This window comes from Notechis scutatus, chromosome 3 (assembly GCF_049901735.1).
Source record: "Notechis scutatus isolate UNSWTSFEM ecotype Mainland chromosome 3, rNotScu1.2, whole genome shotgun sequence".
NCBI lineage: Eukaryota > Metazoa > Chordata > Lepidosauria > Squamata > Elapidae > Notechis > Notechis scutatus.
The window spans coordinates 5,728,302-5,753,222 of NC_142011.1; the positions used below are offsets into that span (position 1 = coordinate 5,728,302).

A 24,921-nucleotide genomic window follows, 5' to 3' on the forward strand; every position below is an offset into this window, starting at 1 on the left:
CTACTCGCAACTTGACAACAGAAACGAAGGGAGTGGGGAGGAGAATGCTTGGAATATATTGGGAGCTAGGAGGGAGTTAAAGAATCTATATGAGCCGCTGGCAGCCTGAAAAGATCCTGATACTTCAAGGCCGTGCGATGGGAATCTTCCGAAGGCGCAGACTGTTTACCCAAAATAAAAAGAATGTGTTGGATTGGTGGACAGTGGACAATGGCCCAAAAGAGGGAAAGGGGAAATGAACTAGCTGGTTTTTTGCACAAAAACCTCAGAGCTCGCTTGGCTTCTTCTTACCCTGTATGGATCTGTCAGTAAAAGTTATGCTCTTGGTTAAGTAATGTCCCAGGAGTTTCCTTTGCTGCATATGCCAACAGGACGGTTGCCGTATAAATTTTCTTAATAAATTAAATAAATTGCAGGTAGTTCTCAACCTGTGACCACAACTGAGCCCCAAATTTCCATTATTAAGGAAGGCATTATTAAGTTAAATGAGTTACGCTCCATTTCATGACCTTCTTTGCCACAGGGGTTAAGCGAATCACTGCAGTTCTTAAGAAATCAGGTGATCATACGTGAACGTGGCTTTGCCTCGTTGACTTCGCTTATTGGAAGTCAGCTGGGAAGGTTACAAATGGTGATCACATCACGAGGGGACACTCCAACTGTCATAAACACATGCCAGTTACCTGAAATTTGATGCTGCAATGTTGTAAATGAAAATGAAAACCCAGTCATAAGTCTCTGTTTTCAGTGCGATTGCAACTTTGACTAAATCAATTGTATGTCAAGGACTGTCTGCACTTGAAGTGGGTGCCTAGCTTTTTCATGTAAAAATTCATTCCTGGTTGCTTTTCAGTTTTTTTCCAGCACAGAAAGTTACAGAGAGTACTTCTAATTGCTGGTACAATCAAACACTTTTAGTACTCTCTTTTGAACGGAGCCATTTCAGATGTTAATGTTATTTCTTAAATGCTTCCAAGAGCACCAAGTACATTTTGAAATCAAATACGTTCCTTCCTCTGGATTCCCTCTGAGAAAAATGCAGAACTCTTTAGCCAGTTCATGATGTTCCAGTGAGACTAACTAGGTGTCCCAAGAAAGGACGGTATGTGGTGTCCCTGGTGCTCTCTGAGCCTGGCTGTGTTCTTGCAGATGTAAGAAAAGACCCAACTAGGGATCATCATCAGTGCTAGAAGGGAGAAGGGTTTGTGGAGAGGAAGAGGAGGAGGAGGAGGGCTTTCGAGCTCAGGGTTGAAATAAGGGGTCCTTGGTGTTCTCGTAGCTTGGTTGTTTTGTTGCAGATGTTTCATGACCCAACTAGGCGACATCATCAAAAGTAGAAGGGTTTGTGGAGAGGAGGATGACAACTCTGGAGTCCTTGGTGCTCTGAGCTTGGTTGTTTTCTTGGAGATGTTTCATTGCGAAACTAGCTAACATCATCAGTGTCAAGCGCAAGACGTCAGGAACCAGAATAGCGTTCAAAAGTACTACAAGTCTATTTCACGTTACCTATACATGAGAATCTGAGCTACTACGGTAATGGTCAAGGTGAATTGGCACCAGATAAGAGTCAACTGACTTCGGGGTGGTGGTGTTGGACTTAGGGGGGCGTAGAAACTCCAAGCTGATGATGCCTTCGACCCTGTCCTCTGCCCGGTCATTTCTAACAATCAGTGCTAAAAGGGAGTGGGTTTCTCTCTTGATGCACAAGTGACTTGCCCTGTCAATGTTAGTGGGACAATCAGGGAACTACCAACTCAGACAATCAAGCAATAAACAACCAGCCTAATCAAGGAACCATCGAGACAAAAACATTCCCACCAACACTGAGAAGGCAAGCCACTAGTATATAAACAGAGCAGTGATGATATTACCTAGATGGGTAATGAAACATCTAAAGAAAACAGACAAGTTCAGAGAGCACCAAAGGCCACACCACTACTTCCTCCTCCTCCTCCCTTCTTGTCCTGATGATGCTACCTAATTCGGTAGCAAGAAAACAGACTGCTAGAAAACCACCAAGTTCAAAAAGCATCAAGGATCCCACAGCTCAACCCTGAGCTACAAAATATTCTATAAGTAAAGTGTATATCTGACAGTAAAAAAAAAAAAATGTGAAAGGTTTCTCAGCTGAGAGAGCCAACATGGTCTGGAGACATTTCCGTGGTCATGTGGCCAGCCTAGCTATATGTGCCAAAAGTGCATTGGGTCACTGTTAGCTTCCCATTAAAGGGACACCTCCTTATCTACCTGCATTAGCAGACTTTCAAATGTGATAACCCCACCAGACGCTTCCTTAGTTATCTCTCCAGATGTCAGCTCGGAGGAAGATGAACCAGATCCAGGCACATCTGGAGGGGGGTTTCTCAACAGCTCCAAGCAGCAGCTGTCTGAGGGATTTGGCTGAAGCTCGGCTGCAGCAGGGCAGCCCTGAGGCTTCAGGTGGGGGAAAGCAAGCCGCTGTAGCTGGTCAGTGATGAGGAAGAGGAACTGCCTGCAACACCTGATCGAAGAACACGTAGGGCAGAGGAAAGGCAGGAGCACAGAAGGTCAGCCAGGTTACTCACGAGGAGGCAGCCTCACCCCTCTGGAAGGGCTGCATTAGAAGCAGGCTGTTTCGCACAGCAGACAGATGGAGGCGATCCTGGGAACAGCATGTTCATTTCCTAGATGTATGTTTCCTGGACGTTGTGATTGCTGCCTTGCTCTGGACTGACCCCATGCCTTGACTTGGATCGTCCCTTGGAAAACTCTGGACTTTCCTCACCTCATGAATTCTCTGACATTGCGGATTTAATTTTGCCTGGTGGGTTGTTTTTTCAAAAAAATTGGAAAACTTTCAAGTGCCTTGTAGACTCATTGGCCCTTGCTCTGTGGACTAGCATTGGTCTGCTTGTGGCTAGACTTAATCGGGACAGTTTTGGGTTTTTGGTGAAGGGAATATTAATAAACACAGTAAACCAGAGTGTGTGCATGTGCATTCTATTTGAATTAATCTAATTTTTTCCCCTAGGTTATGGAAGCCTATTATGAAAAGGTTGTCTGCCCAAAATCAAATGGCGCTCTTTTCTTGGCTGTGTGCAGGGGAAAGGTATGTGTTGCCCAAACGTATATATACCATATGTAAATAAATAAATATAAATATAAATATAAATATAAATATAAATATAAATATAAATATAAATATAAATATATATATATGTATATATATATATATATATATATATATATATATATATATATATATATATATATATATTCTTAAGTTTTCATGGGTATTTATATGTATGGTATTCAGCTCTGATCGGGTATTTTCCCACGTCATTATAGTTGTGCTTTTAAAGTTGTAGCGACGTTTCGGAAGAATCTCATCTGCCATCATCAGGCTTGTGTATTGGGTTCGTCTGTGAGTCAGGCTTTCACAGCCATTTCTGTATTAAATTTGGTGGCAGCCTCGTGCTGTGTTCAATTTATGTTTAGTTATTGTTATCTGATTTTGCAATTTTGAATCCTTTGGGGTACTCTGTAATTGAGTTTCTAATTCCTTAATTTTTTGTTGTATTTTGTTTTGCTGGGCGTATTTTTCCTTATTCCTCTTGGCGTTATAAGAGACTGTTATACCTCTTATTACTGCCTTCATTGTATCCCAAATGTTTTGTTTCGTAGTTGCTCCATTCATTTTAAGAAATAATTTAATTCCTCCTTGAGTTTGTTGATATATTCTTTTTCTCTTATTAACTGAGTACTTAACGTCCATCAAGTTGTGCAGAAATGGACAAATTAACTTTGGCATTAAAAAATAAAGACACTTCAATATACTACAACAGCTGGAACTGCTGGTACAAATGGATAGACCAAAGATAGACTTCACACTAAAAGGCAAAAGAGGATAGGATAGATCCATAATAGTGATATACAGATATATGTGAGGATTAGGTGTGTGTATATGGCATAAAATAAGGATAAAAAAGAGATCTTACAAACTGTTGAAGATGAGAATGTTTTTAATTGTTTTCTATTTTTCTCTATTTTCTTCTTTCTTCTTTTTCTCTCTTTCATTTATGTATGTGTTGTTGGTTTGTTTTAATTGTAAAACCAATAAAATTTATTTTTAAAATAATAATCCAAAATTGTAAAACTCTAGAATGAGAGCAGAGTATATTCAAACTGTACAGTCAGTATAAACCTGACTAGGTTCTAGAGCAATGTTTTCAAACTTGGCAACTTTAAAAAGGGGTGGACTTCAACTCACAGAATTTCCCAGCCAGCACTTCTGGTAATCTAGTCTTCCTCACATCTCATAGCTGCCAAGTTGGAAAAACACTGGTCGAAACTAAAGCCTGTGTTCTCCCATCCAAGTCATAATTAGGCGCAATTCCAGTTAACTTTACCAGAAAAGCCAACATTGACTACGTACTACCACCTGATGCTTCGTCCATTGCTTATTTTGGATGCGCTGCATTTCCTCCTAACTACAGCCAATATGTGGGCTGAAGATTTCTGAGAACAGGAGTCTACAAACCTTAAAAGTTGCCAACGCTGAGGGACATTGCTCTCTCGTATGCACTGGAAGCCACCTTCTGATTCCCAAAAGACTGAAAGAGGGCTTGTTTTGAATGGTGGTGTTGGAGAAAACTCTTGGGTGTCTGCAAGGAGATCCAATTAATCAATCCTGATTGACTCAAAAATGTTTTTTTAAAAAACAAACGAACAAACAAAACCCTCAAAAGAGTTTTTTCCATCCCTCTGCCATCAGAACCGATGAAGCTTCCTGAATGAGAAGCAAATAAAGAAAAACAGCCCAGTTGCCTTTTGAAGAAAAAAAAAAAACCACTTTGAGGCAACTATGACCAACTATTCAACTGGTCCAAACCAGTAGAATCCCAGCCCTGCTACATACCGTCGACAAAATAAAATAAAAAATGAAGCATCCAATGTTAACGGTTTTTATGTTTAAAAAGTCTTATTGTTTAAAAAGTCTTGTTTAATATCTAAGACAAAACGTCAGAAAACCAAAATATGACTATCCCCCCCCCCAAATTGCTTATGAAATATGTTTCATTTATGTGAACTGCATTTAAATAATTTAAATACAGATTCATAATTTAAACAAGATTAAAAGACTGAATTGACGTTGGAATAACACATAGAAAAAAGAGAAAGTATTGCAAATATCCTGCATACAATAGCGTGCCATATTAAAAGAGGCAATGTCTGGTTTATGTAGCACTTAGTTTAATTCCAGTCTTTAGAAAATAAATTGACAAATAGATTTCTAAACTTTTGAGAACATTCAGGTTGTTAAAGGTCCTGTTGGAAGAAAATGAAGTAAGATTGTTCAATTATCAGTTTTTGACGTAACAGCAAAAACACTTTCCTTCCACAGTAACCTATCACAACTCTGTAGTGCATTAAAAGCAAGACACAAACTCAGTTTTACAATGCATCACTGCTTGTGTTTATTTTCTTAATATAATTTTAAGGTTTTGTGTATTAAATTATACACAAACATCCATCAATCCTGACTTGGAAGGGAAGAAGCTGAAGCTGAAATACTTTAGCCACCAAATGAGAAGAGAGGGCTCCTTGGAGAAGACCCTGATGTTGGGGAGGATGGGAGGCAAAAGGGGAAGGGGGACAAGCAGAGGAGGAGATGATTCGATGATATCCTCGACACAAGGAACATAAATTTGGGCAAATTCTGGGAGATACTGGAGGACAGGGCAGGGGGGGCTGGAGTCTTAAGGTCCATGGGGTCGCAAAGAGACACAACTTAGCAACTGAACAACAAACCATAAGAAAGGAGTCTCAAGACTCAAACAGTTGTTGACTGTTTGGATGGCAGGCTTTCATTGGCCTCTGCAGAAACTTGTGAGTCCTCAAAAGTGAGCAAGGTTAATAGCAATAACAATAGCACTTGGACTGACATATTGCTTCGCGATGCTTTACAGCACCTTCTGAGTGGTTTACAATGTCAGCATATTACCCCCAGCAATCTGACCTCTGAAGGATGCTAGGCCGATTCAATCTTGAGACAGTCAAGATCAAACTCTGAAGTCTGTGGGCGAGTTAACCTGCCATATACTGCATTTAACCACTGCGCCATTAGGGATGAGCTCCCGCACCATCAGGAAAATCTGAATGTATATATATAAAAAGCGAAATACCATTCCACGCATTGTCACAAAATCTCCAGAAACGTAAAGCCTACAAACTTGAAATTTGGCACCTATGTTCCTCTTGGCTTCTAGGTGCTCACTAAGAATTTTTTTTTTTCCGAAATGATCATCAGAGCATTAGTATTTCCTATATTATTATTCACACGCTCTGATGCTAAGGAGTTCTACTCCCCCTCCTCACCTGAAAAGGACTCTGTTCCAAATGCAAAACACAAACAGAGGAGAGGAGTTTCAGTTTCATAGCACCAAGCAGCTTTAGTACAGAACAGTTGAGCTAAGCCACGCCCAGGCTCCTTGCTGTCTCCTTTTTGCTCATACAGCAAATATGCTTCAATTTCCAAACAGCCCTCAACTCTCTCACACACTGACAGGACACTAGCCAGATGAATACCGATAGATGCTGGTAGGTAGAGGCAGAATTTTTTCCCCCTTATTTTCCTCCCCAAAAACTAAGCCCGACCACATAGTTTTGTAGCGAAGCACGGGTATCGAGCTAATATCTAATACAATACGTGTCAGCCCCTTGGGTCTTGGACAGCTCCTTGTGGCCAACTCGCCACAGGACAATTTAATGCTGTATCAATATTCAGTCACTTTTATTACTGGCGATCACGTTTTTCTCGAAATCATCGTAACCCTTGTATTTCTGGATTGTCTTTATTATTATTGTTCACTGTTTTGTCGAAATTAATTTAACTTTTGGTACTTGTTGAATTGCCCCTTGGCGAGTTGTCCCTTTCTGCAGCAGCTTCATTCTTGCAGACATTTGTCCTTGTAGCAGGACAGTGTTGATCAAACTCATGTTTGCCTTCAGGCGAGCGAAGGTTTGGACTTTGCCGATAAGAATGGACGAGGCGTCATCATCACCGGCCTTCCGTACCCTCCTCGCAGGGACGCCAGGATCCTATTAAAGATGCGGTTCTTGGATGAAATGAAGGCAAAAGTTAACAGCAAGCAGGTAAGGGGTGTTCTGACCAAGGCTTCCTGAGACTATAATTAAACACACACTTAATCCAAACAACTCTTGTTTGATCTCATCACTGGGAATTATGTTCATTCCCAGCCTGTAGTGAGTCCCAAACAGTCCCTCGAGATAAGCACTCACCTTTCTCTCCTTTGAATTGCTGCCAACAATTAAAGGGCCAAATTAACTGTAAAAAAACCAACTGAAGTACAAAGTCCACACAGAGCTTCAAGGTTGAATCCGAAGAGAGTGAACGACTTTGCTTCCTGCAAACGTTTCTCTACCTTTGTATGTCCTTTATACCAGTGGCCCCCAACCTTTTTTGTGCCACGGCCCGGTACCGGCATCACAAAATGATCCATGGCCCGGTACCGGCATCAGCACGCATGACAAGGCAAGGCGAGCTGAGCGACCGGCCAGCCAGCCGTCCCCCGCTTCTCCCCGCCACCTTCAACTCCTCCTTTGTACCTTTGTCGATGGGCTTCGCTTCGGGACGGCTTCGAGGCGGTTGCTCGGCTCGCCTTGCCTTGGGTGCTGAAAGAATCCTCGCCCCTTAGTTTCGTTCTAAGCCCCCCCCTTCGATGAAACTAAGGCGCGAGGATTCCTTCAGGACCCAAACGCCGCTTTCCAACCGGAAAAGCTCACCTGGAAGCACTTTCTCGTCAAACAAGATGGCGGCGCCCAGCAAACCGGTAGGAAATGTTCCACGGACCGGTACTGGTCTGCGGCCCGGTGGTTGGAGACCCCTGCTTTATACCTTATGGGAGGGGCAATCACCTCCCAGCCTTACTCCCCAGTCGCCCCTTTTGTCTTAGCTGCTCTTGCATCTAGCAGTTCTGCGCACTGGGAACAGGCTCCCGTTGTTCCTCTGCCTCGCTGCTGCCAGACTCCACAGGCTCCAGAGGCAGCACCCCACTCCCAGATAGTCCTGACCCCATCTCTGCATCAGACGCAGGACCCTCGTCCGAGTCCCCCCAGACTCCTGGACTAGTCCCCGTTCTTCCCCACTGTCCGATTCTGCTGCTGTCTGCACCGGCTGCCGGCGAACCACAACAAGGAGATGGAGAAAGACGTTGCTTTGATCATATGAGATGAGCAAAACGTGTGAAAGTTTGACATTCCCAAACATCCCATTTTTGCGCCCAATGCGTGAAAGGTTTTCTTCCAAAACATTCCATTTTGACCTTGCAGTGGCCTCTTTGTCAGAAGTATCCTGCCTGGTTTTTAGTTGATCAGCCTGGATTCTAGTCTTTTTTAATGGCTTTTTATCCAGAGTTCTTGAGCTACAGGCACTGTTGCTGAATGCTTTCTAAACAGGCTGAACTGAGCTCATAAACATTCAGACCTTCTTTATTTTGTAAGGATTTGCCTGGCAGGTAGTTGCTATTGCTGTTGTAACATGTGAAACGTACATTCTTGTTTTCCATTTCAAATATTGTAAAAGCCTACCAGTTAAATCCTGGCCATGCCATCTGTCTGCAGTCTAGAAGGAGTAATGCACAGATTGTAAGCTCTTTTATATTGCTAGATTTAATTGGGGTTTTGTTCGGGATAGCGGTTTAGATAATTTCCCAGAAATGGGCCTGCAACTTTCCTCTGTTCTGACCAACTGCAGATTAAGACACTGATATGGATGTTCTCGTAAGAGGGAAGCAGAGATGAAAATTTTAAACTGTGTTTAGACTTTTACTTAAAAAAAAAAAAAAAGACTGGGAATCCAAAACAGAACGCAACACTCTAAAATAAAGCTCTATTATATAAAGAAGATACAATAATATTAAAAGAAAAATGAAATAAGCTGGAACCACGGTGTTCACCAAAAGAGATGTTCTTGAAATATAAAAATAAAAAAAACTTTAAAAAAAATAAAGCCGTACTCTTTCCACTATCTTTTAGTATTTGTCTGGAAACGCCTGGTACACACAGCAGGCTTCTCGTGCCGTGAACCAAGCTATTGGAAGAGTTATCCGACATAGGCAGGATTATGGTGCCATTTTCCTCTGCGACTGCAGGTGACCTTTCCTTCCAGTAGAATTGTTATTGTACCCTATGACTATCATTAAGTGTTGCACTTTATGATTCTTTTTTTTTTTGATGTTTTATTAATTTGTTAATTCCATTTTCTCTTTTCCATTACATTATTTTATCTCCAGCTTTTTTTTTTTTTTGAAAACAGTTTTATTAATTTTAACAACAAACAAAAACACATAAAACATAAAAACATCATCCTTTCCTTCATGAGTTTACAGACAGTGTGTCGGTTGGTTTACCACTTTTTTTGTGCATCCATTTCATAGTCTCCATTGTAGTTATATTACATAATAGCTCATATTATCAATCAACAATTATATAGCCTGATATCATTATTAAACAATCATTTGACTATAATTTTATTAATTCATACTTTAATGAGATAACTATAGTTTACTTAATTTATTTTATAGCAAATCATAAAGTCATACCAAGTCTATCTTAATAAAATTTTATAAAGATAGTATCAAAGAAAAAAAAGAAATATGTATTCATTGTTTCCTAAAGTTCTAAATATTCTATTATTATATTTTATTATCTAGCCATTGATAGAAAAGGTCCCAAATTTCATAGAATTGTTTATCTTCTTGTTCTCTAATTTCAAATGTCAATCTACTCATTTCAGCACATTCCAATATTTTCTTAATAATTTCTTCCTGTGATGGTATTTTCTCACTCTTCCAATTTTTAGCAAATACAATCCTAGCTGCTTGCACTTTATGATTCTTGATGAATGTATCTTTTCTTTTATGTATACTGAGAGTATTTGCACCGACAAATTCCTCGTGTGTCCAACCACATTTAGCCAATAAAGAATTCTATTCTATTCTATTCTATTCTATTCTATTCTATTCTATTCTATTCTATTCTATTCTATTCTATTCTATTCTATTCTATTCTATTCTATTCCATTCCATTCCATTCCATTCTATTCTATTCTAGACTTTGATACCCTTAATGTTAACTTCTTTCTTCTCATCTACCGAATATAGAGATCAGATATGTTTGTACATAGGTAGAGTCACAACTCAACAGTTTGTTTAGTGATGGTCAAAGTTACAACAGCACTGAAAAAAGTGACCTATGACTGTTTTTCACACTTACGACCATTGCTGCATCCCCATGGTCACATGATCAAAATTTAGACGCTAGGCAACTGACTCACATTTATGACGGTTGCAGCGTCATCCCCTTTTCCACATGCTCTCCTTTTGCGACCTTCTGGCAAGCAAAGTCACTGAGGGAGCCTGATTCACTTAACACCTTCACTACTAATTTAACCACTGTGATGGTTCACTTAACAACGGTGACAAGAAAGGTCACAAAATGGGGCGAAACTCACTGAACAAGGGTCTCACTTTAACGACAGAAATCTTGGGCTCACTTGCGGTCATAAGTCGAGGACTGCCTGTAATCTATTTTTGCCAGGGCTGACTACAAGTCTTCAATTCTCAACAGGTTCGCGCTGCCTGAGATGAAAGCCATGTTGCCCTCCTGGATCCGCCCTCACGTCAAAACTTATGCAAACTTTGGACACGCCGTCAGGGACTTTTCTCAGTTCTTCCGTACTATCCAACAGCGTGTAAGTATAAAAAAGCAACATGTAAAGGGGTGTGTGTGCATGTATGTATGAAAGAAAGTCTCCAAATTATCAGAGGTTGTGTTCTGATGAGTACATCAGACATGTAAAGCATTCACCCAGAGACTTTTTTTAAAAAAATCTTGTCCCCTTGTTAGTTTAGGAAATTGATCTATTAACCTGATAACAAAAGTGTTTGGATACCTTCCTGTTGTGACTGAAAGGATCGATCCTGCTGTGAGTTTTGACTCTGATGACTCTGAGGATGAAAGGCTGGAGCCTGCTGAGAATTTGGAGTCTGAATTATTAGAAGACACAGATGTGAGCCTGGGGGATGAGAGGTTATCACACAGACACTCTTCGCCTGAACCCTCGACCTCATTCATGCCAGCAATTGATCCACAAAATGAGTCAGAAGAGTCGAGCAAGGAAGCTGACAGATCGTGGCTTGATGCTAGAACTAGAAGGAGGCTGAAACGTCAAGCTGTGGGGAGGCATCAAGCCAGACGTTGATTTAGGGAGATTGACACGCCCATCTAGGTGGTTTACGGAGGCAAACTCAGTTAGAAGGAGGAGGGCGAGTCAGTAATTAGCACGTTGCCTCAAGGAGTATAAAAGGACACAGCTGTGTGGGGGAAGATTGTCAGGAACAAAGTGACTGCGTGAAGAGGTTTTCAGCAGAGGCTCGGAGGTTTGAGAATTTGTGCCAGGACTGTTTTGCTGAACAGGGCGTGTATTATTGCTGTGGAATATAATTTATGACAGCCGTTATCTTGTAAGACTCCTTTCTGTTGGATTTAAGTTTTGGAACGGCTGCTTTTGGTTTTGTGTTGTTTGAACTCTGAAGGGGGAGCCATAACACCTTCCAGTGTATCGGAGTAGGAATTGCAGGAGATTTTGGAATGAGATTGACATGAGGGGTCCTTGGTTCTCTCTGAGCTTGGTGGTTTTCTTGCAGATGTTTCATTACCTTAATGCCCCAGAACTAGAAGGAAATGGGGTTTATGGAGAGGAGGAGGAGGAGGAGGAGAACTGGGGAGCTTTTAGTGCTCTCAGCTTGGTGGTTTTCTTGCAGACGTTTCATTAACAAACTAGGTAACGTCATCAGTGCTAGTCCACTGAGGCTAGAGCAGATGATGTTACCTAGTTTGGGTAATGAAATGTCTGCAAGAAAACAAGCTCAGAGAGCATCAAGGACCATGCAGTCATTCCTATTCCTCCCCCCACCCCCTCCTCAGGGTTCCAAGTAAAACATCCCATTCAAGAAGAACTCCGAGGCAGGCAATTTCCTCAAAGAACATTTTATTGGGACATATCAAATTGGCAAGTTCCTGGTGGAAAACCGGCTCTAAGTTACCATCGGTTTTCCACCCAATTAAAAGTCAAACTTTGTCACTTCCCCCCCAGATTCTCCGGTCACACGGTCCAATCAGCATACAGTCCAGTTGCTAGGTGACCTCAGTCTCCACCTTTTGAACACCTGCACCAATGTCCTTGATTCCCACGGCAAGGAATTTTGTTTTGGCTACAATACTCCAGCTAACTCTACACCACCACCACCGGCCCCTTCACTCCAGCCCTGAAGCAATGAGAAGAGAACCACCCTGGGGAAAATTACAAAAATTGAAATGGCCACGGTTTGGCTAACTTCAGGGCTGACATTCCTCTACTCTGCAAACCCCACTTTCTTCTAGCACTAATGATGTTACCTAGTTTGCAAAATGAAACATCTAAAAGAAATGAAACATCTGAAAGAGAGCACCAAGGACTCCTAATTGGCTGAAACTCTTATTTTGTGTGGTAATTTAAGATCAAAGACCTTGGATTAATTAACAATGTAAAGTGGTATATTGAGACATCTTCAGATCACCTACTCAGTTGCAAGAGTCTCCTCTGAATCTTATACCCAAGCCTGTTAGGATAACAGTTGGGTTCCACTTTGTAATAGTTTGGCTTAAAAGTTATCTCAGGGGTCCCCAAACTTGGTAACTTTAAGACTTGTGGACTTCAACTCCCAGAATTCTGGGAGTTGAAGTCCACAAGTCTTAAAGTTGCCAAGTTTTGAGACCTTTGAGTTATCCCAAAAGATTTTTTTTTCAAAAGGTAATTGAACTTTCTTTGGGTTTTTTTTCCTTTGAAAAATATTTTGCTTCTCATCCAGCAAACATCTTCAGTTCCTGGAAAGAAAAAAACCAAGAAAGTCTAGTTGCCTTTTGGAAAAAGCACTTTTGGGACAACCATGACCTGAATGGTTTTGAAATTCCATAGACATCTGGTCAGTTATGAGAATCAGGGACCCAGCCCAGTCCTCAAAGTAAATCAAAGACAGCTGATCTGTTTTCTAATAGCTTCATAGCTTGTTTTTAGATAATTTTCTTTCTTGAATGCTATTTTGGCAAAGCAGCACTTTCTTTTTCCTATGAATAAATAAATATTGTAAGAACTGCTCCAAAGTCAATTATGCAGTTGCCAAGCCCATTTAAGAGCTGAAATTTCTTATGATGGCAAATAGATGTTTCTTTTAAAGAACAGTTTGAATATTCCCTCTTGTTTGTTTTATATGTTTTTTACGCTCACCCATTTCACTGTTGACGCAAGTATGGCCAACTTCATTACTTTCTTATGAGATCGCTGCCCAGCCTATTTAAGTGTGTTTATACCTGCCAGCCTGGACCAACAGTGCAGGAAAATGGTGAACATTAGGTGGAAAAGAAAACCCCTGTATTTAATTCAAGATGGCCGTGATCACTCCAGGAAGATTAACCTGACTCCAGAGTTGAAAATCTTGAATTTCAACTTGAAATACTATATCCAGTTTTGGTCGTTACATTACAAAAAAGATGTTGAGACTTTGGAAAAATTGCAGGGGAGAGGAAGTAGGATGATTAAAGGCCTGGAGACTAAAACATATCAAGAACAGTTACAGGAATTGGGTATGGCCAGTCTAGAGAATAGAAGGACCGGGGGGACATGATAGCAGTCTTCCAATATCTCAGGGGCTGCCCCAAAGAAGAGGGAGTCAAGCTATTTTCCAAAGCACCTGAAGGCAGGACAAGAAACAACAGATGGAAACTTATCAAGGAGAGAAGCAACTTAGAACTAAGGAGAAATTTCCTGAACAGTTAATCAATGGAACAATTTACCCCATCACTGGAGGTTTTTAAGAAAAAACTGGACAGCCTTTTGTCTGAAGTGGTATAGGGTCTCCTGCTTGAGCAAGGGGTTGGGCTAGAAGACCTCCAAGTTCCCTTCCAACTCTTCTGTAACTATGTAACTAAATTGCTAGATACCAGGTCATTATGTGGAAAAATCCATATTTACTGCAAATATGTAGTATGCATGCATACATACCAATTCTAATGCCAAAGCATCTCAAAGCAGTTTTCTAGGGAAATTTTTAGAATAGATAATAACTGATGTATTAAAATAATATGCGAAAGCAGTCAATTGAAACAAGCATGTTTTGTAAGCTTCCCAGAATCTCCTTATTGATGAGATGCTTGGCATATAAACGTCATAACTACATAAAATAAATAAAACATTCATTTTCTAATATGCATAGCAGGAAGGCCTGAGTGAAGTTTTCAATCAGACATTAAGAGAAGTGACAGTAGAAAAAAGGCTGTCACATTTGAAAGAGGAGCATCCCTGTATTTGATAACAGAAAGATTTCTGAGGAATGCTTGGTACTGTCCGAGCTGGGCTATTTTCTTGCAGACATTTCGTTACCAAACTAAGCAACATCATCAATGCTAGAAGGGAATGGGGTTTGCGGAGAAGTAAAGAATGACTATGGGGACCTTGATGCTCTCTGAACTTGGTTGTTTTTTTGCAGACATTACCCAAACTGGGTAATATCTCAATGCCAGAAAGACCTTTGTTTATTAAAAAAAAAGTCAGAATATGTCAAAATGTTCATTTATTGTATTTGTTTGTTTATCACATTTATATGCTACCCATCTCACTCTGCAAAGCAACTCGAGCTTCCCATTAAAAAAATCAGAAATGTTAACAGCTTTAGGTACAAAAATAAGAAACCAGAGGCAAGAAACTATACAGCGGTGGCATCTTCCGTATTAGAATATGCAGAATGTAGATTTCTGGATTGGCCCCTTTTTAGAGCTGTTTTATAGTTTCTCAGGCCTTCTGACCCATTGCCAGTAATTACAGCAACCCCTCTGAATTCAGAGGACAGAAAATTCTGCCTTAGCTAATATATGTGGTATAACATCATTCTTTTCGCTTTGCTCTCACCTGTTACTACACCTTCCCCCCTCCCAAAATTGTGACTACGGGTAGTCCTTGACTTACAACCATAATTGAGCCCAACATTTCTGTTGTTAAGTGAAACACTTGTCAAGTGAGTTTTGCCCCATTTTATGACCTTTTTTTGCCCCAGCTGTTCAGTGAACCACAGCTGTTGTTAAGTTAGTCACACGGTTTTCCAGTTTCTGGTTTCCCCATTGACCTTGCGTGTCAGAAGGCCACAAAAGGGGATCGCCTGACCGCCGGACCCCGCGACCATCATAAATATGAACCAGTTGCCAAGCGGCTGAATTTTGATCACGTGACCATCGCGATGCGGCAACAGTCGTAAGAGTGAAAAGCGGTCATAGGTCACTTTTTTCAGTGCCGTTGTAACTTCGAACGGTGACTAAATGGACAATTGTAAGTCGAGGGCTACCTGTATTGGTTATTTGAAAATGGTCTCTCTGTAATGTGAAGTTTCTCATTTCTCTACAGATGCCAGGTCCTCCAACTCCTCCTCGTCATCTTTCTTCTACCGTCATTGCCGAAGAAAATGATTCCTCATCTCCATCTCTTGTTCCGTGCAAGCTGTTCCCTACTGGGACAAAAGCCAACGTCTTGGAAGACCACGTTCCTAGTCTGAAAAGGAAGCGGATGGGTCAGTACACTCCTTTCCTTAACACGTGAGAATAGGAAACATGTACGGTACTGGTAATTCTCAACTTGCAAAGCATTTGTTTGGTGAGCACTGTTCTTATACAGGTGTCCGGTTCCCAGTAATGCATCCGTCCTAAAACGAACTCTTGAGTCATTCCAATTCCTCAAAGAACAAGTTTATTAAAGTACACCATCTTGGCCCTAACTAGTAGAAAGCCAGTACTGAAAGTTTCCCGGCTTTTCACATCACTATACCTAGGATTTTCTCAATTTTCCAAAACAATATCTCCGATTGTCCAACCAGGATGTGAAACAGTTGCCTGGCCACTTTGCTTCTCCTTCCTTGGCCAGGCAGCCGTTGGAAATGTGGCTGACTCATCATGCAGCTATGTTGTTTTGGCTGAACTTCCATCCACCTCAGCTCTCCCCCACCTTTCAGCTCCCAAGCGTGTGATGACCCAGAGCTTGGCACAAAGCAACACAGTCAGATAATCAGTAGGAGTCCCTTTATTAGCTCCAACTTTGCCCCCAATGTCCTGGCTGGAGAAAAATTCTCCGAGGAACAGCCTTTGACTACAGGGAATCAAGTCCAAAACACGATCAACAAAAACTGTAACTTTTAAATCCAATCAAGCCAGCCTGAAGTAATTAGTTTGGCAGGGCAGGAGCAAAGAATCCAGATGTGAAGGCAAGAGTTCTAGTCCTGCCATAGGTATGAAAGCTGGCTGGCTGACTTTGAGCCACTCATTCTCCCTCAGCACAACCCGCCTCAGACAGAGGTTGTTGTGTGGAAAACAGGGGGAGGAAAGAGTATTAGGTAAGTTCACTGCCTCGAGTTACTTATAAAAGTAATAAAGGCAAGATAAAAATCTAATTAAATAAATGAATGTTGCAAGCAGCAACAATGATACAGACGCTGACTTGCAAATGTTGATCTTCTGTCCTTATGTAATGTCCACTGTAATGATGACGCTGCATGAGGCACAATTTCAAGGTAACTGTTGGCTTGATCTGGCTGTTTCATTTTCCCTTTTTATTCACGGAAAATTTAGTCATTCGTATTCTGAGGCATCCTGGAACCGATGAAACATTCCTGGTTTTAAGCTCATTAATTTATATTGTGGCTTTGTGCAAATTGTACACAGTGTACACCAAATCATTCCATTTGCATACCTAATATTTGTGTTACCAGTAAATGAGCTTAGGGTTGAAATGAGGGGGTCCCCGGTGCTCTCTGAGCTTGGTGGTTTTCTTGCAGGCGTTTCATCACCCAGCTGGGTAATATCATCAGTTCAAATCTCGTTCCCTTCTAGCACTGATGATGTTATCTAGTTGGGTAATGAAACGTCTACAACGAAGCAACCAAGCTCAGAGAGCACCGGGGACCTCACAGTCATCCTCCTCTTCCCCCACCTCTCCCTGCAAACCCCACTCCCTTCTAGCACTGATGATGTTATCTAGTTGGGTAATGAAACGTCTGCAAGACAGCATCCAAGCTCAGAGTAGCACCCAGGACCCTTCGCAGTTGTGTCTCTGCTGCTTTCAAGGGATGCTTACTGCTTGTTTGGACCCAGCTCAGCAATGGGCTATAAAAGGTCATTCTTCCGCCATTTGTCTAAGGCAGGGGTGTCCAACCTTGGTCTAAGGCAACAGATAATTGTTGTTCTTTTTTTTCTCCTTATTTGGTTTTTCTTTTGGGCCCGAAGACGACTTAGTGACTTTGTGGTTCACCGTGGTAACTTTCTGAGACTCACAAGAGTTTAAAAGTGTTAAGAAGCAAACCATCAGCCGGGCAAAATGCAACGAAGGGCTATGACTAGCCATCCACTCCAGCCCATTTTGTCTACTGTTGATGCGAACAAAAATAGATTTCTTTGGAACTGCTTAGTCATATCATGGAAAAAGTCTTAATTCTAAAGTTCTTCAAATGCGTTCTGTCAGGGCATTGCGAAGCCGGCGGTCCAAATGAACTCTGAGACGCTGACGCGAACGTGCAACGTTTAAATTAAATATATTTAGCATCTACAGATATTTATAGTACACAAGATAGTCGGGCGCATCAGTACATCATGAGGAAAATCAGAGAAGAGCATACAGAGTGCATGCGCGCGCGCACACACAGACACACACACACACACACACACACACAGAGAGAGAGAGAAGAAAAAGGCGGGAAAAAGCAGAAACTCCCCCTTCTCGCCCAGCAACCAATCATAACGTAGTTTGCCTCATGCAGGAGCCCACCCTCTCCAATCAATCAAACCACAATTTTGTGGCCTGGCCCCATTAATATATTAATATAATGTTCCAGGTACTAAATTAAACACCTTAACACGCAGGTAGTCCTCGACTTACAACCACCGTTGAGCCCAAAATTTATGTTGTTAACTGAGACCTTTGTTAAGGCAGTTTTGCCCCGTCTTACGACCTTTCTGGCCACGGTTCTTAAGTGAATCACTGCAGATGTTAAGCAAGTAGTATGGCTGTTAAGTGAATCTGGCTTCCCCATGGACATTGCTTGTCAGAAGGTCACAAAAGGGGAAAAACTGTTGTGATCGTCATAAATAGGAGCCAGTTGCCAAGCGTCTGAATTCTGATGACATGGCCATGGGGATGCTGCAACGGTCGTAAGCGTGAAAAACAGTCATAAGTCACTTTTTCCAGTGCCGTTACAACTTGGAACGGTCAGTAAACGAATGGCTATAAGTCAAGGACTACCTACATGCAACAGTGATGACAGGACCCCGGGGTACTGCAACCATCATAAGTACAAGTCAGTTGCCTAACATCTGGATTTTGATCACCTGACCACAGGGACGCTGTAATGGTTGCAAATGTGAACAATGGCCATAAGTCACTTTTTTCAGCGATGTAACTTCGAACGGTCACTAAACGAAGTGTTTGTAAGTCGAGGACTACCTGTATTGGACCAGTGCTTGCCTTTCTCTTCCTATTCCTTAGCCCAAAGGTCTTCAAACTTGGCAGTCTTCAACTCCCAGAATTCCTGAGCTAACATGACTGGAGGGGCAATTCTGGGAGTTGAAGTCCACAAGTCTTAAAGCTGTCAAGTTTGAAAAGCCCTGTATAGGATTTCCTGCCTGAGCAGGGGGTTGGACTAGAAGACCTCCAAGGTCCCTTCCAACTCTGTTATTCTATTCTATTCTCATCATCACTGATGGGCTGCACTTGTGCTTCAGCCAAATTACTCTCAGCTGGCTGCTTGGAGCCATTGACCAAGTCCCCTCCTGAAGTGCCTGGGACTGGTTCATCCTCCTTTGAATTGGCCTCTAGACAGGTATTTGGGGGAGCCATCCCAGCCACAGAACCATGTTTGTATGTCTTTCCTGGAGGAGGAATTCTGGGAGTTGAAGTCCACAAGTCTTAAACTTGCCAAGTTTGAAGACCCCTGGAATAGATAAAGAGAGAGAGAGAGAGAGATAGATAGATAGATAGATAGATAGATAGATAGATAGATAGATAGATAGATAGATGGATGGATAGATGGATAGATGGATAGATGGATAGATGGATGGATGGAGGGAGGGAGGGAGGGAGGGAGGGGAGGGAGGGAGGAGAGAGAGAGAGAGAGAGAGAGAGAAGAGCAAGGGTCTTCAAACTTGGCAAGTTTAAGACTTGTGGACTTCAACTCCCAGAATTCCTGAGCTAACATGACTGGAGGAGGAATTCTGGGAGTTGAAGTCCACAAGTCTTAAAGCTGTTTCAAGTTTGAAGATCCCTGCCTTAGTAGAACACAAAGAAACAAAGTTGTTCGAAATGCATTTTTTTTCAGGCTTTTGTTTCTTTTCTCAGATAACGGAGAAGCCGGGCTGTGTGTGGCCTATGGGCAGGGCCCATCCTCTTCCAGAAGGCAGCCTGGAGGCCTCTTGGGTGCCCTGGAGCACAACGATAAAAGTTGTAATGAAGCATACAAGGAGGAACGCTTGCCGGGAGAAGAATCGGTATGCACATGGACTGGACTGTCGGGGCTCATTTAGGTCCCCTTTATTATAGGATTCCTTTGATGTGGGTGGCAGCGACGTAAACATAAGCTTTCTCCTGCGTTTAATTTTCCATTACTTGTCTCACAACGACATTCGGGCTTTAAATAAAGGCTCTTTCGAAAGATGCCCAGCATACCTTTGAAACATTAGATACATAGGCAGGCAGGCAGACAGATATATAGAGTTGGCTAGATGGGTAGGTGATAGGTAGATAGATAGTGGCTTTTAAAAATTAGGCAGGTAGACAAGCAGACATACAGAGATAGGTAGGTGATAGGTAGATAGACAGTATCTTAAAATTAGGGCGACAATATAGATAGATGGATGGATGGATGGATGGATGGATAGATAGATGGATGGATGGATAGATGGATGGATGGATAGATAGGGCAGACAGACAGATAGATATAGAGATAGATAGATATAGAGATAGATACGGTAGATAGAGAGACAGACAGACATGTACGTACATACATACATACATACATACATACCGATTGATACCGGTCGATACAGATGGATGGAGGAAGGGATGATAGAGATCTGGATTAACTAAGTTGTTAACTTAATTATTAATTTCTAAGTCTGCCCTGCTGATTTTCAAGATTGGCTCCGGCTATTGTTTGGGAATGTCACTTGCTGCGTAGTGGAGAAATTAAAAGATGAATTTCGCCTAGTCATTCGTCTGCTTCTGACTCCTACTTGAACTCCCGTGCTTTGAGTGGCAGAAAAAAAATGGTACATAGAAATATTGTGATCTTCCCAGTAACTTTTAAGTCAGCTTTCATAAATAGTTCTCTACAGATATAGTACATTACTCTTAAATTTCCACAATCCCCGACTGGCACTGCTTTCATGGGCTTATTTGGCTGCCTGAAGTTGACCTATTAAGGAGGGCAGACATCATCGGCTTTTCTCTCCTTTAAAACTATTGAAATTGATGTATGAGGCTTGGTGGAATAATTATTTCACTATAAACTGACTTTAGATATTTGTGCTTTGGAAAGACCTAAAAAGCTGCACTAAATAAATAAATCAAATACTTTAAAAAAAAATCTTCTATACAGGTAGACCTTGACCATAATTGAGCCCAAATTTTCTGTTGCTAAATGATAAAAGTTAAGTGAATTTTACCCCATTTTATGACCTTTCTTGCTACAGTTATTAAGTGAATGACTACAGTTGTTAAGTTAGCCAGCACGGTTGTTAAGGGAATCTGGTTTCCCCCACGGTTGCTTGTCAGGATGGTCACAAAAGGTGATCACATGACCCCAAGACACTGCAGCTGTCATAAACGCGAGTCAGTTGTCAATCATGCGGCCATGGGGATGCTGCAACGGTCTTAAGTGAGAAAAATGTCATTAAGTCACATTTTTCAGTGCCATTGTAACTTCGGACGGTAAATGAACTGTTGTAAGTTGAGGACTACCCGTATTTTGGTATCAGCAATAGCTTTCTAAATGAACAGCTCGCCCTCGGAAGTTGTGGGAGAGCTATCACTTGAGACTTACAAGAAGAGATTGGACAGCCCTCTGTCAGAAATGGTGTAGGGAGGGGGTTGGACTAGATGACCTATAAGATCCCTTCCAACTCTGATGATCTGTTATCTGTTTATATGTAAGGCATCCTGAACCCCCTAGGCAATATTGGGGTTTAATGTTAGAGTTTAAAAGCAGCAAATTGCTTTCCCTTGAACTTATAAAAACTCTGATTCACAAATTGATTAAGGATTAAAACATTTGCAGAAGTTAAAAAAAATAATCACCCAAATAACTTTTCTTGACTCTGCTGCTAATCGTACAGCTTAGCTGAGAAATGTTTAATTCTCTGTTTCACGTTCTGCTAAGATGTTTTTTTCTCTCTCTTTTTTTTCCTTTCTGAGTTGGATTTCTTTCTTGTAATTTCTGTATTTGCTCAGATGTTTTGGTTTTTTTAAAAAAGTGATTTGACTGTTTTTGGCCCTCGAATGTCAGCATATTTCTCAGGGGGGAAATCCCACTTGCTCAAATCGTGGGTTTCTATTTTAAATTATCTCCACTACTTGGGCTTTATCTTTTTATTTATTACATTTATTTTCCACCCATCTCAATCATAAGGTGACTCTGGGCGGCTTACGATGTTAAAAAGACTAAAACAATTCAACAATATGAAAAAAAATAAGAATAAAGCACTATAAATACTGTGCAGTAGGCCTCCCAGAGTCGCTCTGAAAGAAGATGAGGGGCAAATAAAATAGTCCTCAACTTACAACAGTTTCTTTAGTGAAGACACAGCAGCACTAAAAAAAGCGACTTAGGACCGTTTTTCACACTTAGGACCATGGCTGCATCCCTATGGTCACATGATCAAAATTCAGACGTTTGGTAACTGTCCCGTATTTATGACGGTTGCAATGTCCCTGGGTCATGTGATTCCCCTTTTAAGTCCTTCTGGTGAGCGAAGTCAGTGGGGAAGCCAGATAACACTTTAACAACTGCAGTGATTCACTTAATCAGCGTAGCAAGGAATGTTGTAACATGTGATAAAACTCTTGCTAAAACAACTAACTTGTGTAGCAATATAAAATGAATGAATAAATGAATGAGTGAATGAAAAAATGCAAATCTTTAGCTACAAATGCTTCGTTCTTCACCTCAAGGGTCTTCCCACCAATTGAATGGTTCCTTCATCTATTGTGGGATGTCGTGAAGGTCAGTTTTTGTGGTTCCCTTGAAGTTATGTTAGAAAGAGTAACTACCTGTCAACTCATAAAATATTTCTATGGTCTTTTTAGAGTTGCCAACAGAAACGGGGGGGAGCAGTAGGCAGCTTGCATTCCATAAATAGTTTTCAAATATAGTTTCTAGGTGACCGAGGTTTCTGCCGGGCAAAATTCTCACTGGAGAGCATAATTGATGACTCTTGGCTATGGATGTGTCCCATTGGAGAATATGAATTACGATATACCCAGGCGGTGGGAGAAAACCAGGGTCAAGGGTGACAGTGAATTATGTGTCTCAGAGTCGGCTACAGGACATGTTTACTCCTAATAAATCTTCTTTTAAGTTTTGGAAGTTCGGCTTGAGACTCATGATTTAAATGGAGGTAACTGCTGGAGCCCTGACACTACCTTTGCTACCACAAATACCCCCCAACCCCCCACCCCTGGAGAAAAAGAAGACATTGCTATTAACCTTGTTCCTTTTGTAGGCAAAGCGCTTGTCAACTCTGTCCCTTCAGCATGAAAAAAAAATGATGGACCAGCAGAAAGGCGGCGGCAGGAAGAAAATCAAGATAGTCAGCGGCTGGGTATGTGGCATTTGCATTGGCTGTAAAAGGGTGTATTTCCAATAAGCAGATGAACCCCATTCACACAACCTTTTGACTGTTGTGGAGGAAAGGTGTTTTCCTCCTACAGCCTTTAATCTTCTTTATAGCAGAGGTGTCCAACTGTGGCAGCTTTTAAGACCTGTGGACTTCCACTCCCAGAATCCCCCAGCCAGCCATGGATGGAGAAATTCTAGGGCAAGGGGTCTTCAAACTTGGCAAGTTTAAGACTCGTGGACTTCAACACACAGAATTCCTGAGCTAACATGGACTGGAGGAAGAATTCTGGGAGTTGAAGTCCAACAAGTCTTAAAGCTGTCAAATCTGAAGATCCCTTATTCTAGGGGTTGGATTTTATAGGTCTTAAAATAGAATACCTTTATTGTCGTTGCATTCCACAAATACAATGAAATTTGAAAGCTACTCTAGCACAGTGCCCCAAATACCACATCACAATCACACTACAGAGTATTTAAAAATTAAAATAATAATAATAATAATAATAAAACTAAATCACAAATGCACCGTTTGATTCAAGACAATTACTGCCTTGGAGTAATTGGAGAAACCGTTGCCAAAGTTGGACACCCCTGCTTTATTAGGGTCCCTTCTCTCTATAAGAGCCTGGTTATTACACAATGTTCATTACAGGTGGTCCTTAACTTACAACAGTTCATTTAGTGACTGTTCAAAGTTGCAACGGCATTGAGAAAAGTGACTTAGGACCGTTTTGTTTTTTTTTCACACTCAGGACCGTTGCAGCATCCTCTTGGTCGCATGCCCCAAAATTCAGATGCTTGGCAACCGGCTCATATTTGTGACGGTGTCCCATGGTCATCTGATTCCCCTTTGGAAAAGCGAATGGGGAAGTAAGATTCACTTCACATCCGTGTTACTAACTTAACAACTTGCAGTGATTCACTTAACGACTGTAGCAAGAAAGCTCTTGTGGCAAAACTCACAACTGTCTTACTTAGCCACAGATACGTAGGGCTCAATTGCGATCGTTAAGTCAAGAACTATCTGCATTCCAAAGCTGTTGTGCTCATTTCATCCACTTCCCCTTGCCTGTAGAAAACAATGTACAAACAAGTATGCTGAGTTTTGTTTCCTCTTAAACATGACAATTTCCTAGCTTCCCCCTAAATATTCTCTGCTAGGTTTCTGCATATACTATTTATAGCCTATGTCTTAATACTCCACATGCTTACAAGAGTTTGATTGATCGTCATCACTAAGTTAAAAAAAAAAAATTCTGCTGCAACCACAATTCTTTGTTGGATTTTTTGAAACAAATTCCTCATCGCCGTCACTCCCTCTACGTTGGCCTGATGAGTTAGGTTTGCGCCACTGTTCATGCTACGCTACAAATAAACATGATGAGCACATGACATAAGTCAGCAGCTGTGTTGGTCTAGTTTAAGGACAATTATTTAGACAACACTGTGATGTGTGCGTTCTGTCTGGAAGGGACAAAACCCCTGGAGCTTTTGTTTTGTACATTGGCGATCCTTTATGATCCTGTGTAGTTCTCGGATGGGGGGTTGCATTGAATCCTCCTGGATTTGTTGCTCCTGCGAGATCAGCAGATAGAAGGCACGGACAGAGGATGCTTTGCTCAGGTTTGGCTGATGGACAAGTTTTGGCCTTTCTTGGGATGAAAGACTACAGATAGTCCTCGTCTTATGGCCACAACTGAATCCAAAATTGAGACAGTTGTTAATGAACTGCACAGCAGCCGTCCAGATGAAGACAGAGACACTAATACAAGCTTGCAGTCTTTTATAGTTTGTATAAATATATTTAGCGTTCAAGTTCACAGCAGTCTTTGTCATCCTCCTGCAAAACACAAGGTGGCACAGGAACTTCAGGAGGCAAGCTAAGCGGTACAGCTCGTCCTCGGCTTACGATCACAACTGGAGCCCAAAATTTCTGTTGTTAAGTGAGGCATTTGGTAAG

The 24,921-nt window shown here is 41.5% G+C and overlaps 1 protein-coding gene across 5 annotated transcripts in view; it reads left to right on the forward strand.

Annotated features, from left to right (window-relative positions):
• RTEL1 (regulator of telomere elongation helicase 1) overlaps positions 1-24,921 on the forward strand; it is a 151,415-nt gene that overhangs the window by 90,868 nt on the left and 35,626 nt on the right. For all 5 annotated transcript variants that reach the window (XM_087962324.1, XM_087962327.1, XM_087962326.1 and 2 more), the window contains exons 22-28: positions 3,011-3,088; positions 6,991-7,134; positions 9,037-9,152; positions 10,630-10,753; positions 15,494-15,656; positions 19,466-19,614; positions 22,846-22,944. In XM_087962324.1, coding sequence (XP_087818450.1) covers positions 3,011-3,088; positions 6,991-7,134; positions 9,037-9,152; positions 10,630-10,753; positions 15,494-15,656; positions 19,466-19,614; positions 22,846-22,944 — 873 coding nt within the window. The remainder of the gene's footprint in view (positions 1-3,010; positions 3,089-6,990; positions 7,135-9,036; positions 9,153-10,629; positions 10,754-15,493; positions 15,657-19,465; positions 19,615-22,845; positions 22,945-24,921) is intronic.